At 39.3% G+C, this 15819-nt stretch overlaps 1 protein-coding gene across 1 annotated transcript in view; it reads left to right on the forward strand.

Moving 5' to 3' along the window:
• LOC124254993 overlaps positions 1-15819 on the forward strand; it is a 73513-nt gene that overhangs the window by 51553 nt on the left and 6141 nt on the right. Inside the window, exons 6-18 of the mRNA XM_046688835.1 lie at positions 3866-4126; positions 5572-5661; positions 7660-7842; positions 8585-8701; positions 9663-9806; positions 10558-10764; positions 10871-11035; positions 12089-12218; positions 12325-12482; positions 13220-13294; positions 13430-13609; positions 14313-14382; positions 14872-15030. Of these exons, the coding sequence (XP_046544791.1) occupies positions 3866-4126; positions 5572-5661; positions 7660-7842; positions 8585-8701; positions 9663-9806; positions 10558-10764; positions 10871-11035; positions 12089-12218; positions 12325-12482; positions 13220-13294; positions 13430-13609; positions 14313-14382; positions 14872-15030 (1939 nt within the window). The remainder of the gene's footprint in view (positions 1-3865; positions 4127-5571; positions 5662-7659; positions 7843-8584; positions 8702-9662; positions 9807-10557; positions 10765-10870; positions 11036-12088; positions 12219-12324; positions 12483-13219; positions 13295-13429; positions 13610-14312; positions 14383-14871; positions 15031-15819) is intronic.

Genomic DNA, 15819 nt, shown 5'->3' on the forward strand with positions numbered 1-15819 from the left:
TTCAAGACTTACGCCACAAGTGACAACTATATATCAGTGAACGAGCAAGCCTCATTACAGTCCAGTTAACCTGAACATTCATGATTAGACTGCCTTTCTTCAGTTAGAGACCTCCCTGTCAAGTTAAGACGAGGGATCGGCAGTCAGGCGATTTTACATAAAGTTCAACGAGGACAGACACACCTGGTTGTGCACCTACATCGCCAAGGACTTCGCAGCGAATTAATTACCTAGACGAAAGATACAAGTGGATCTAAATCCACAGCGTTTCAGACTACAGCTGAATTTCATCAAGCGACTAACACAACTAGATGGTTAGTAAACCTACTAAACTTCTGTTTGGAGAATAAAGCGGAAATTTCACGCCCAACCTGGGGATATGAATATAGTGCTCAACACCTCACAAGTGAGGTTTATGAACACGCCTGGATGACATACTTGGACCCCATGATACGATGATTCTATCAAGATGGCCAGCAAGAGCACTGTAAATTTATCTCCACCAAACCAAACAGGAGGAAAAATGCAACAGATTATTTCCTCTATCATCAACTTACGAGAGTGAAGTCTCATGTACTATATCTCCATTTGGATCAGAACTGTCATACTCACGTGCATATGCGGATGGACCTATTCCGACCCTCCATGAGCTTAATACTCATGATATTATAGCTTAACTTCTACAATTGTTCTACACAAATGTGATTGAAATAATGGAGGGTTTATGTCTGAAATCCGATATGGTGGTTGCAAACCATTATCTGAGAGATATCACCACCGAGGACGCCTCAGGTATACACCAATTCGATCCCATGGTCCTCTCGCACAACAGCTGACAGTTCCTCGGAGAAGATAAGTCAATCTAACAGATTTTTACTTATCTTATAACAATACTAAATAGCTTCATGCTATATATAATTTACTTAAGTTCCTTTTATCATCACAGTACTATGATTATTACATCATACAATATATAAGTTAACAACTCTACAGAGTTTGTTATTATATATATTTACCTTAAGTTATTCATATCTTAAGAGTAATACTATGGTTACATGATAAATGCATTAGCTAACAAACTCTACAGAGTTTTTGGCTATTTTATACATAGCTTAAGTTAATTAAGCTAACAAACTCACGGAGTTTTACTATTATATAGGTAACTTAAGCTAATTATACCTTAAGCATAGTACTATACTCATATTATTAAAATATATTGGCTAACAAACTCTAAGGAGTTTTGCTATTATATAGGTAGCTTAAGCTTATTCATATCTTAAGCTTAGTACTATGTTTATATCATATAAGTAGATTAGCTAACAAACTCTAAAGAGTTTTTTGCTATTTGGCTTAAGTATCATCATATTTCTAAGCAATATGGTTATATTATAACATGTATTAGCTAACAAACTCTACAGAGTTTTAGCTATTATATATGTAACTTAAGCTTATTCATATCTTAAGCGCAGTACTATGTTTATATCATATAGGTATATTAGCTATCAAAACTCTAAAAGAGGGTTTTGCTATTATATATTTCGCTTAAGTTTCATCATATTTTAAGCTTTATGGTTACATTATAACATGTATTAGCTAACAAACTCTACGGAGTTCTTGCTATTATATATGTAGCTTAAGTTTTCCTTCATAAGCTCAATACTAGGTTTATATCATAGCTAACAAACTCTAAAGGGTTGTTTTCGCTATTATACAATTAGCTTAAGTTTTCATCATATCTTAAGCAGTATGTTTACATTATAAAGGTATTAGCTAACAAAACCCGACGGAGTTTTGTTATTATACATATATAGCTTAAGTTTCATCATAACTTAAGCTCAGTACTATGTTTTTTAACATAAAAAGTATATTAGTTAATAAACTCTAAGGAGTTTATTTTGCTATATACATTTAGCTTAAGTCTAATCTTATCTTAAGCTTAGTACTATGGTTACACTATAAACATATTAGCTAATAAACTCTACAGAGTTTTTTGGCTATTATATATGTAGCTTAAGTAAATAATATCTTAAGCACAATACTATACTCATATTGTAAAATATATTAGCTAACAAACTCTACGGAGTTTTGCTATCATATATGTAGCTTAAGTTCATTATATCTTAAGCACACTACTATACTCATATTGTAAAATATATTAGCTAACAAACTCTACGGAGTTTTGCTATTATATATGTAGCTTAAGTTAATTATATCTTAAGCACACTACTATACTCATATTGTAAAAATATATTAGCTAACAAAACCCTACAGAGTTTTGCTATATATATGTAGCTTAAGTTAATTATATCTTAAGCTCAGTACTATACTAATATTATAAAAATATATATTAGCTAACAAACTCTACAGAGTTTGGCTATTATATATGTAGCTTAAGTTAATTATAGCTTAAGCACAGTACTATACTCATATTATAAAAATATATTAGCTAACAAACTCTACAGAGTTTGGCTATTATATATGTAGCTTAAGTTAATTATAGCTTAAGCACAGTACTATACTCATATTATAAAAATATATTAGCTAACAAACTCTACAGAGTTTTTGCTATTATATATGTAGCTAAAGCTTATTCATATCTTAAGCTCAGCATTATATCTATATCATATAAGTATATTAACCAACAAACTCTAAAGAGTTTGCTATTATATAATTAGCTTAAGTTTAATCATATCTTAAGCTTAGTACTATGTTATATCTTAAAGTATTTTAGCTAACAAACTCTAAGGAGTTTATACTAGCATATTAACAAGCTTAAGTCTATTAGTCTTAAGCATTGTATTAATGTTATATATACTTTATCATAATAAGTACATGGTAATAACCTTTATATGGCAGCTGATAAGTTAGCAGCAGGAATTCATCAGTTCAGTGCCTTTATGAAGTTCCCATAGGGTTATTACAATCATCACAGTTCAAATCACTAATTATTAAAAATCCAAAGTATTAGATATTCCCACCTCCGTTCGTAGGATGCTACAAGCAAAAGAGCATGAGTCAGGATAAGGAAAATATGTAATTTTTGGAGTAAAATTGATATTTTATACTTATCCTGACTCATGAGGTCAGCCCTCCCATCCTCCCCAAATAACACTTTGGATTTCCCTGTAAATTCAAATGTTGGGCTCAGTATATGAGGAGAGAGTGAGGCACATGGGTAGAGGTGGCGCCCTCGTTCCCGAGCTTGTGGAAAGGAGGTAACTCGTGGTGAATACTAATTAGTGATTTTAAATTGAAGGGAGCTTCAATTAGGGAGATACAAGTGTTCCACTATGTTCGCAAGAAGAAGAAGACAAGCAAAAAGAGCATGAGTCAGGATAAGTATAAAATATCAATTTTACTCCAAAAATTACATTGTACTCGTTTTTAAAATTATTCTTACCAAGATAAAACATCAGATAGTGACATCTTGGATGGTAGACGTTTGAGTTTCCCTCTCATTTTCGCACGTGCATTTGTTGTCATTTTATTAACCAATTTGATTGCGCTGACGACCTAGTTTTGTACACTTCCGGCACAGCAACTCGGTCTTTGGCGATTTAATAAAACCCATCAAATGCATCCCCACGGAAAGCGCATGTATATGCCTCCTACATACATCGGAGATATGGACAAAAGCTTTTGATACTTGTGAGACCTTTAAAATACGATATATTCATTGACATGTGCGTAATTGTCCGGTTTTCGATCATGTCACCGTATTTCTGTGATGAACCTTTATGTATTATATAGTAGGGGGTGTTGATACTAAACCGGGGCCTAGTTTATCGATTTTCTGACCCGCAGTAGGGGCCTGTGACAGAAACTTCCAACAAAATGTTCCTCAGTGTCGTATTATGTCTTGCAGGACAAGAGGAAACCCTCACTGGTGCGGAGGGCAACATCCCTTGGCATGAATTTGTTTGACGACATCAAAGAGGTTCCCCCAGAGGTAATGCACGATGTACCAGACCGTGTTGTGCAGCTGGTTCAAGAGATGCTGGGTCAAGGGTCACAAGGGTCACCAACACACAGCCTTGACCTTGTGCAGCCTGCTGAGAAGAGCCACCGGGTTGTGCTCAATATCTGGGACTTCGCAGGGCAGGCAGTGTACTACACCACACACCAGGTAAGCTTGTTTCATTTTCAGGAGGGGCGGTGGGGTAGCCTAATGGTTAAAGCGTTGACCCGGGTTCGAATCCCCACATGGGCACAATGTGTGAAGCCCATTTCTGGTGTCCCGAGCCAGGATGTTGCTGGAATATTGCTAAAAGCGGCGTAAAACCAAACTCAGTCAGTCAGTCAGTCATTTTCAGGAAGTATTTACATGGTTTGCCCAATATGATACGAGAGATTTCCCTAACTTATGTTTTAACGTGCTGGAACCCAGTTTTGCCTTGTGTTGCTGTCTTTCTTACATCTGGAAAGAGAGAGATTATTATGGACGCCAGCTACTTTGTTGAAAGGAGTATAATGTTGTTCCTTCATCAGGTGAATTAAAGTGTAAACATAAATTTCAAAATGTTTTGTTCCTTGCAATAAAGAAGTTTACACCAACAAACATCTCCCCCTTATCAGTAACACTTGTGAACCTCATTCAAAGACTTGAACCTCATCTGAAGCCCTATGGAGCTGACACTATGCAAACCTTTCACCTTACCTATGGTGGCTTGGGGGCTTTATCTTGGGTTCTTTCCAAACCCACCATTGGTAACCCTACAATTTCTATCCAGAATTCTATTGGCATCAGTCTGAAAATGTGATTTTGACTTCTTGCTCAGTCTATTCTGTATATTATTATTATTATTATTATTATTGGATATTTATATAGCGCACATATCCACACACTAGTGCATGCTCAAGGCGCTGGTAGTTTTTCCCTCGATCATTGGATGTCAATCTCAACGGCACATCGTATTATCAATCTCAACCTCCTGGGCAGCATACAACTCTTGCAGCCACTAGGCGCGCCGAGTTATTGCGGCTTTCCCATCCGTACGTAATATGATATACAGTAATTACAATATATTACAGTAGATGAGACAAATGTTGAAGAGCTGAAAGAACATTCTGTATGAAGGATTCAGCTTGTGTAAAAGATACACTTCCATGAAAGTATTTTTCACCTCGTGAGCTGTCAGTAGGCTTGTGGTCTGCATTGGTCACAAGCTGTTGACTGTCACTTCACGCAGGAGGTAGTTTGGTGACTCAGCTTATGCACTGGGCATAACAATTTGGTCGGGATTTAGAGGGTCAAGTTTATACCTCAAACTAAGATGTCAGCTAATATATGGTCATTTACTGTATGTGGTATGACTGATAGTACCCCCTGTATTATATTTGTCCAAACTAACATCAACCTTCATGTATGCTATGTGTGTTGAACTGTCTAGGGCTTTCTTTCACGAAGCACTAAGGTGATCGTAAGTCACTAAGGTAACCTTAGTACCATGTTAAAGAATGGGAGTTAAGGTTAACCTTAGTAAAGGTTGCTTCGTGAAAGGAGCCCCAGGTGTGTAGTCTTTAAGTGCAGGTGGCTCTCTCTCTATTCCCCCTTTGTTGGTGATGTTGCAGGTTTTCCTGACTGCCCGAGCCATCTACGTGATTGTGTTCAACTTGTGTGATGATCTAAGTGGCAAACACTTACCAGAGATGCAGGAAAAGGTAGAGTTGTCTCCCTTGCGCTGCACTGTACAGTAGATATGTACGTGAGGTGAGGTGAGGTGAAATTGGGCTTAACGTCTCGCTGGAGAATATTTCGCTCATATGACGACGTGCATGCGTGTGTATGTGTATGTGCGGCTGCTTGTACTAGTCCAGACTGAAGCTGGTTTTATAGTGCTAGCCCACTGAGATACTATGCCGGAGTGAAGCATGAATACCCCACTCAGACACATTATACTGACTCCGAGCCGACCAGTCCTTGATGTTAGGGACAAGGACACAGGCAAGTCCTTATCACATCTGTTGGTGCTAATTGTTAGCAACAGTTGGGCGGAACCAACATGAATGGACTACCTCGATAACAAAAAGGACTGTCTCACTTCCACTCTCTCACGCAGTCCGACATGGGATCACCCAATTAATTAAAGGATGGCGGGTTAATGATCTTCATTCATAACAATCTGTTCACAAAATGTTTTGAGGTCTTAAAAGAATCTCCTACGTCAGAGCTCGAAGAGTCGCCAGGAAACAAACACATTATGTAAACTTATGAGCTCATTGATACTCTTCCACTAGCAGTATTAGGTCAGATATAATAACAAATCTCTGATTATGTGTATTTGAAGAGAACAAGAATTGATTGTTTTGTAGATATCAACACATTAACCATCCCTATCTAATTTTCTTTCCGAAAAACACAAATTTTGAAAGCCTTACCTCCCCAGAAAAATTTAGCATATATTAACAAATAATGAAATAAAAGAAATAATCTATCACACATAAAACTTTAAACATACCTGAAATATTCATTACAGATTATCTAAAGTTTCAACACATAATATTCGTTATTCATATTTTATATTGTCATCTTGACATACAAGGTACATGTTTAGAAGTTTAGAATTTTGTCCCTGTTTTTCGCATGAAACAATTTTACAATAAATATCTTGTATCTGCTTGGCAATATTTCCATTTTTAAAAGGAGACAAACAGTTTTGAAAGTGAAAAACATATTTTTTTATCAAAAGATATTTTAAAAATTGTCCTCCACCAACTATAGGATGCATGAGGTGAGGTGAGTTGAAATTGGGTTTAACGTCGTGCTTGAGAATATTTCGCTCATATGACCACGTGCATGCGTGTGTATGTGTATGTGTGGCTGCTTGTACTAGCCCAGACTGAAGCTGGTTTTATAGTGCTAGCCCACTGAGATACCATGCCGCAGTGAAGCATGAATACCCCACTCAGACACAGTATACTGACTCCGAGCCGACCAGTCCTTGTTGTACCCATTAATGCCGAGAGCCAGGCAGGGACCAACAAGTACCATATTTTAACGTCTTTTGGTATGACGCGGTCGGGGATCGAACCCGCGACCTTCTGCTCTCCGGGCGAACGCTCTAACCACTACACCACAGAGGCGGTCAGATATGTACGTGGGTTCTATTGGCAACATCTCAGGGGTGTTCATCACAGATGTTTTAGCTCACTAGACTGAAAAGTTCCATTAAATTATGTCATGACCTGATTATGTAACCTACATCTTCTTCACAGAAACCAGAATTGCTTCTGACAGTTGTGGAATTGACACAGGTGTTTGATTATGATTGTGTGTTAAAGAAACATTTAGCTAATTGTTACAGATTATCTCTTGTATCAGACAGCTCATTTTACTGAACGTGATGACCATGACGTGATTAAAACAGGTCATGACATCAGAAACCGGATTAGAATTGGGTTAGAATTTGTCTTCAGTAACCCATGCTTGATGTAAGAGGCAACTAACAGGATCACGTAGTCAGACTCACTGACTTGGTCGACACATGTCATCGTATCTCAAAGATCAATGTCCATGATGTCAGTCACTGGATTGTCTGGTCCAGACTCGATTATTTACAGACCGCCATCATAGAGCTGGAATATAAAGTAATAAACAAACAAATAAAGATGTCTTGGGCAGATCTGTTTCCTGCAGTTGATGAAAGTCTCCCTTTTCAGAATGATGAGGAGGACAGCCTGTCCACTCTGGACTACATGGACTTCTGGCTGCGGTCAATACATGCCCATGCCGCGGAGAACATGCGCAACAGCGTGGACAACACCAAGCTGTCCCCGCCCATCTTCATCGTGGGCACCCACCGAGACAGCCTGGCCCTGGACCACGATGCACAGATGGAAATAGTGAGATAGTCAGAGTCATGGTACACCTGTTTTATGTATCGATACATATGACAGATACATACCTCACTGAACAATACATATCACAGAGGGTCATGGTACACCTGTCTTACGTATCGATACATATCATGCAGGCGTAAACCTGCCTCAGGTATTGATCCAAACAGTAAGGGGTTTTGATACACTCACCTTGCATTGTGAAATCAATGTTCATTGTGAATTAGTCCTCCTGAGAGGGTACGTAAGTCCCAAAACTTTCAGAGTAAGATGAAAATTTACATTTTAATCGTAGTATTTTTGTTCTTTTAACTTCCGGCTAAATTTTCCTGTAAATCCAGCTAGGGTCCATGCAGGTAGCAAAGGTACTGTAAGTCCCCATGGTCCCTAGTATGGTGATCTACCTTCTGTTGTTGGCGATCTATAGCCTGTTTTTATATTGTATTGTCCCAATAGTGCTATTAGTTTTAAACTTTCCACGCTAGTTTTAATTCTAATTGTGATATTCTAGTTGTTTTACTGTCCTTCGTCGACAGGTTTTTATAATATACATATATTCCACTTCAAAATCAAATATGTTCTCATCACGATATGGCTGCAATATTGCCGATGTGACGTTAAATAATAACTCACTCACTCACTCACGCATTGTGAATTAAGAAATCATTTCAAAATTTTGTTCCAATGGTTGACAAGGATTTATTACCCGGTATCCCAAACTGAGAATAATGTCAATGGTTTGTAACAGGTTGCCGAGAAGTTCAACCAGCTGCGAGAGTTTCTGACAGGCAAGCCATACACTCAGCACATTGTGACACCATTCTTTGCCGTGGAAAATAACTCTCTGGGTGGAGAGGATGTGCAGGTTAGTTTTGTTTTGTTTGTGTTTTTTTGTGATTGATGATGACCAGCAATCTGGACGTTAACCAGCATTTTATGCACCATTTATTCAGAGTATTTTAACATTTTCGTTCCATTGTTGGTACGGGTCTCTCTCAGTTCATCTCAAATCTAAAATAAACAAAATTGTTAACACTGCAAGTAAAATCGCTGGAGTCAGATTTCAATGTTTATTATCAATATATGAGCGTCAAATCGTGAATCAAGCTGTCAAAATCATATCTGACCGTACTCACTACTTAAATTCAGAATACAACCTCCTCCCTTCAGGTCGCTGCTACAAAGTTCCAATTGTGAAAATTAAGAGAGCCTGTTCATCCTTTATTCCAAGTACCATATCTCTCTTAAACAAATGTGAAGATACTTAAATCAATGAATTTATGTAAATATGTTTTGTATCTCTCTGATGTGCCACTAGCTCTGCTGATGTAACACAAATTCCTGAATAGGCATTCTAGTCTATTCTATTTTAGCCACCATAGCTTCCATTTGTAGCTCATGAGACAGAAACCAACAACCATGACAAAATTGTTACGGCTTTGTATGAGCAAGCGCTGGATACACTTACTTGAACAATTAAGCCTCAGCTGAAATTCAACTTTGTCAGGTCATAATAGATCACAAGAAGAGGTAACATTCTGAATGACCTTACTTTGAAAAACAAACAGAATGAGACAGAACGAAAGTAGTTCTGACATAAAGGGTCATTTAACTTCAGTGAGATCCGGTGTAAACAATGAATAACATAGTATGTCTGGATAAATGTATGCATAAAGACTGTATGTTTGGTGGGTCAGACTCTGTAGCATCATTGAGAGTGTGTCCAGGGAATATTGCTTAATGGATCATTAGATAATCAAGATACCACACATAGAAGTATATGTATTCTGGTGGTCAGTATCGCCAACTGCTTTGACTTGCTCCAGATTGATAAGCTACGTCAGCACATCGAGCGGATCGCCAGCCAGGAGTCATACATGGGGGAGCAGATGCCCATCAAGTGGCTCAAGTTTGAGCAGGACATCACGGAGAAGGCAGACACTGGCACACACTTTGCCACCACCGACCAGGTAGGCTAAATCAGATTCCTGCTGTTTATGGGAAGCAGTGCAACATTACTTGGACTAGGATTCAGTGTAACAATGTTGATGAGATTAGGATTCAGTGTAACAATGTTGATGAGATTAGGATTCAGTGTAACAATGTTGATGAGATTAGGATTCAGTGTAACAATGTTGATGAGATTAGGATTCAGTGTAACAATGTTGATGACATTTGGATTCAGTGTAACAATGTTGATGAGATTACGATTCAGTGTAACAATGTTGAGATTACGATTCAGTGTAACAATGTTGAGATTACGATTCAGTGTAAAAATGTTGAGATTACGATTCAGTGTTACAATGTTGATGAGATTAGGATTCAGTGTAACAATGTTGATGAGATTAGGATTCAGTGTAACAATGTTGATGAGATTAGGATTCAATGTAACAATGTTGATGATATTGGGATTCAGTGTAACAATGTTGATGAGATTAGGATTCAGTGTAACAATGTTGATGAGATTACGATTCAGTGTTACAATGTTGATGAGATTAGGATTCAGTGTTACAATGTTGAGATTAGGATTCAGTGTAACAATGTTGAGATTACGATTCAGTGTAACAATGTTGAGATTACGATTCAGTGTTACAATGTTGCTGCTTTCGCTGGTCTTCATGGTTCAGACTCATTTATCCATTTCTTTACAAGCTACCATGATATAGTTGGAACATTGCTGCCTGCATCCTTAAACAATGTTTATTCTATCACTTGTCACAGATCACAGAGATGGCAAGTAACCATGGCGTCATGGACACAGAAGAGGTGAAGACTCTACTGGAGTTCTACCATGACCTGGGAGTCATCATCCACTATGGCAATGCTGGCCAAGCCCACAACGTGCTCCGTAACACCGTCATCCTCAAACCTCAGTGGCTGGTCGATATGTTCAGGAGGATCATCACAGCTCGGTCCAGTCATGATCAGGTAATTTGGGAGGATTTTGTGGTTGCCGGAGTAGGTGTGTTCATGTAGAACTGTGTGTTTATGTAGTACCAGGTGGTGTTCTGTAACCAAGTGTTCTGTGCCCCAGTGGGACCTCCTGAGTGACAAGTGGGACCGCCTGGAGAAGCTGGGGATCCTGGAGGAGCCTCTGCTGGACATGCTGTGGAACGACGCCCTGGACCAGAAGCCCACCCTGCTGGCTCTCATGGACAAGTTTGACCTCATCTGCCACAGACTGCCGCCCCGTGGACAGGTAATCCAGCAAGCAGACTACATCGGTTAACTAATTTGAGGTCATTGGTTTGTGGTCCTCATCCTGCATCACCAGACTTTTCTCCAACATGAGACCCGTGAAGATCAGGGTTAGAATTGATCTTCAGTAACCTATGCTTGTCGTTAGAGGTGACTAACGGGATCGGGTGGTCAGGCTCGCTGACTTGGTTGACCCATGTCATTGTATCCCAGTTGCATAGATCGATGCTCATGCTGTTGATCACTGGATTGTCCGGTCCAGATTATTTACAGACCACGTAGCTAGAATATTGCTGAGTGCAGCGTAAAACTATACTCACTCACTCCTCCAACATGATACACTGGGATATAACTGAAATATTGTTCAAAGTGACGTTACACTCAGTTTATTCAAACTCAGGATGTAGCTCCTTCTTTGTTAAGTATATATCTGAAACAGCACAATTAGTTGTGCAGAGCTGCATATTTTACAGCGGGACAGAAACCTACAATCATGAGTGCAGATCATTTTATTCCAAATCTGCAAGCTTGTGGGTTTCACCTACAGGATTTCATCCTGTATCAGGCTACCATGCTGTGATGTGATGCAATACTGCTCAAGGCTCTCTCTCACATGACTCTATTGAAGATACATATCAGTGGACCACCTCCGTAGTGTAGTGGTTAGAGCGTTCGCCCAGAGAGAGGAAGGTCACAGGTTCGATCCCCGGCCGCGTCATTCTAAAAGACGTTAAAATATGGTACTTGTTGGTCCCTGCCTGGCGCTCGGCACTAATTGGTACAACAAGGACTGGTCAGCTCGGAGTCAGTATAATGTGTCTGAGTGGGGTATTCATGCTTCACATGCGGCATGGTATCTCAGTGGGCTAGCACTATAAAACCAGCTTCAGTCTGGGCTAGTACAAGCAGCCGCACATACACATACATGCACGTCGTCATATGAGCAATTTCACCTCACCTCACACATCAGTGCCCATGAGACAGGTATGTCGGGATGTTGAAGGATCCGTTTTCCTGACACAAGTATATACGTGAAAACATTTCTGTATTGTAGACTCACCGAGAGGAGACACTCAGCTACTACGTCCCAATGAGGCTGGAGAAGCTGGATGATCAGCGCCACCTGTACACTCTCTCCGACAACACAGCTGTATTCTATCTCGACTTCAACAACTTTCTCCCAGGTATATTCACCATTCATAGTGTTCATTAATAACTGATAACTCAACAAGTTTCTTTATGTTGTTTATGCTGAAATTATGGTAACAGTCACATGACCATGTGTTGTAGACGGTCTGTTTTATCGGATCATGACGCGAGCCATCAGGTGGTCCCAGGACAATGGGGGGCGAGACCCCTATCTATACAGTCGAATCGCCAAGTTCTTTCTGGATGATTCTCATGACTTTGTGCTGGAACTGGCGCCAAGAGCGTACCACAGACTAAAGGTAGGTCTCCGTGGCAGACCATGGGTACTCATGCCATCCATGCTGTATGGTGATAGTATATGTAGAAGAGATGTTTCTAGATACCACAGATGGCTCCCTAAGTATGGAATATTACACACTTTGAATAGAAATAGCCACATGAATGAGATACGATTACTCTGAAGTATGCATCGTAATTAGTGCTGTAACAATGCATCGAACTATCGATGGATTGCAATTGTTGAGTATCCGATAGCAATTAATCGATGGTAGAAATGAAAAACCATTGATAATTTGGTAATTGACTTCCAATGATTAATGAGCAGCACAAAATTCATACCAGATTCGTTCACTTTGATTGAGAGTTATCTGCCCTTGTTACTAAAACAAACATGGCATGCTACTCGGAGTTTGAAATTGTGAATTACAAGTTTAAACTTTAACTGTTTACTTCATCTGGGATTCAAGTTTGTCAGTTATTAAAAGAGACAGAAACTACTTCAACTTGTTCTTATTTCACATAAATTGTACATTCATTTGGGAAATGAGTTCAAATAAGACAATTCAAGGAGAGAAAAAACTATTGCAACAGTATGTTGCAAAAGTTGTTTCCCCCCCCCCATAGTCCCCCCTAATCGTGATGATAAGAACCTACCACTCCAACACTGATAGATCCCCACTGCATGTTTTACTTTGGTCAGAGAATTGAAGAGTCGTGTTTGGGGTTTTTTCCACTTATACATGTTGTCGTGTTTCAGGTTGTCGTCGTGGGCATCTCTGACTCCATCTACACCAACCCCGGCTACAATCCCCTCTCTGCAGCCTGTGCCAAGGTTAATACATATCTCAGTTCTCTGAAATTGGTTTTATTTCATATACAGACTGAAGGTGATTTGGAAAGTGAATCATGATGGTCTCCCTTTGAATGTAAAACTGAATCCTGATTGGTTGTGACTCTCTGTGTTTAGGTACGGAACTTTCTCGAGTCAACAATGACGGACCTGCGGCAGCTGTGGATGAAGAGGATTGCCTACAAGATGTGTCTGCGATGTACGTGTGACAAAGTGTGTGAGCGGCACGGGCTAGCCAGGTGTACACAGGAGTCATGTCTCCACTTCCTGGACCTGGACGAATGTCTCACCACCAAGGTAAGGGGCACAGTTTGTCATTTTATACCACAATCGGCAATATTCCAGCACTATGAATCCTGCCTTTGAAATAAATAAAAAGTCCGAATCCAAAGGAACACTAAAGATCAAAGCATCTGACAATGTTATCTAGCATTTTGGACAAAATAGGTATTTACGACAAAGTGTGATCCCAACATGTTTCAGTCTACCATTGTTATCCCCCGCAACGCGTTTTGCGGGGGGTATTAAAATGGACTCTGTCCGTCCGCCGGCCGTCCGGAGCAGAACTCTAAAAGCGTTCAATATTTCTTCACCAAACTTGGTACATACATTGATCTGGTGGTGTACTGGTGCCTTTTGGTAGTTTTGGAATTCTGAATAAAATATTTTTGGCGTTTCCATGGCAACAAGTTCGACTGAATCCTTTCTGGAGCAGAACTTCAAAAACCTTTCAATGCTCTCCTTCCACTTTTCTATATACACACCTAAATATTTGACATAATCATAACTCGTAGACTTAATCATGAAGAGTAGTTTGCCATTGAGGGGGATATTGATGACTTTGTCTTCTTGTTAAAGAAATACAGTATTGACAATTGATAGAAAACAGCTGTTTGCTTCACATAACCTGAGAAATATCACCATGTCTAAGGGCTTGAGTATGATGGTTTGGAATGTATCTGTATTAGACTGTATCACATGTCATCCTTCATTGTTCCAGATTGTTTGCTGTGAACACAGACGGGTGAAAACTGCTGATATCAGGAAATGGTTCCCTCAACCAAAAATAGGTAAATGTCTGCAACTTTTTTTCTTTACCATGGTTTAAAAAGTTTACAGGATTATATAAAACAGTGCCAAGTGTGTTATGGTTTATTTTTCCTTATCTCAAAAAGTATCATGTTACGTCTTATCCTGAAATCGATGTTCATTGCACTTGTCGAAACATTACAGAACACCAAAGTTGGATGGCTGTGTTGACATACCCTCCCGTTATAACAGATTACTTGTAGTAATATGAAAAATCAGATGTTTTTTGAGCTGCAGAGCTTTTTTCTGTTTCTCTGTTTTTTAGCAACATATTTATCTATATGACAGCGGTCTGTAAATAATCAAGTCTGGACCAGATAATCAAGTCGGTCTGTAGACGTTAGGAAATGCGAATCTATTCTGCCAGGACAAATATATTTGAAACTTAAAACTTCATCCCAAATCTGGTCCTTCCCAGAACACATTATAAACATGGGGAACAGTTTCAACAATACTTCCATGTTATCCAGATATGCCAGAACCGATACTGCCTCGACTGACGTTGGAGAACACGGGCGGCAACATTGAGAAGAACGTCCCCAACCTGCCGTCGTGGATGAAGGGGGCGGCCAAGCTGCTGAACAGTGGGTCTGATGACCAGGATTGGGCAGCGCTGGCTAAACTCATGGGTAGGTCAGACTGGGTACAGGGGTCGAGATGACCACTGGCTAAACTCATGGGTAGGTCAGACTGGGTACAGGGGTCGAGGTGACCACTGGCTAAACTCATGGGTGGGTCGAGATGACCATCTGACCACTAGCGATGGGAAGAAGTTTAAAGGCGGCTGTTAAGTGTCCTTTTCTTAAATGGCAGTGGTGTAGGCTATGTGTAATGAAACATAGACGGTATAACCAAGTTGACTTAGTGGCTTGTTTAACAAGATCTTTTGCTGCTGTCGCCAAAAGGGAATTCAATTGTGATACTTCACGTTTTCCAGCCTTTTAGTGGGAATTGATGACTATCTTGTGAAACATTGCTTGCTGAATATCCTTCGTAGGTATTTTTTAAATATATAGATGAAAATCTAATAAACTAAGGTCAAATGGGAGGGTATTGTTTTCATTGAATCAAACGAATCAAGGCATGCGATTCACATGACATAGAAATAAGAGATCACATAATGTTATCGTGTTTAGAAGTGTGAAAATAATGCTTTTGTTATGACATGTGTAAGTGAATGACACTTGCAAGATTGGCCAGCTTCTGATTCCTTGCTGATCAGGTACTTGTCAGACTGGTATTTTATGTAAGAGTGTGGGATTTTTTTTTCGGTTGACAAATAAGCATTGCATGAATCACTCATAAAATCACAACCTTTCACAGATTCGACAAGTTATCCATTCATGTATCAAAACACTTTGATGAAATTAGTTTTCCAAATATTTTGAAAAACTGACGTGGGGAGGTGATCTTTCTTT

Source organism: Haliotis rubra, unplaced genomic scaffold (genome assembly GCF_003918875.1).
Source record: "Haliotis rubra isolate DU_JTF1 unplaced genomic scaffold, ASM391887v1 Scf59, whole genome shotgun sequence".
Lineage (NCBI taxonomy): Eukaryota > Metazoa > Mollusca > Gastropoda > Lepetellida > Haliotidae > Haliotis > Haliotis rubra.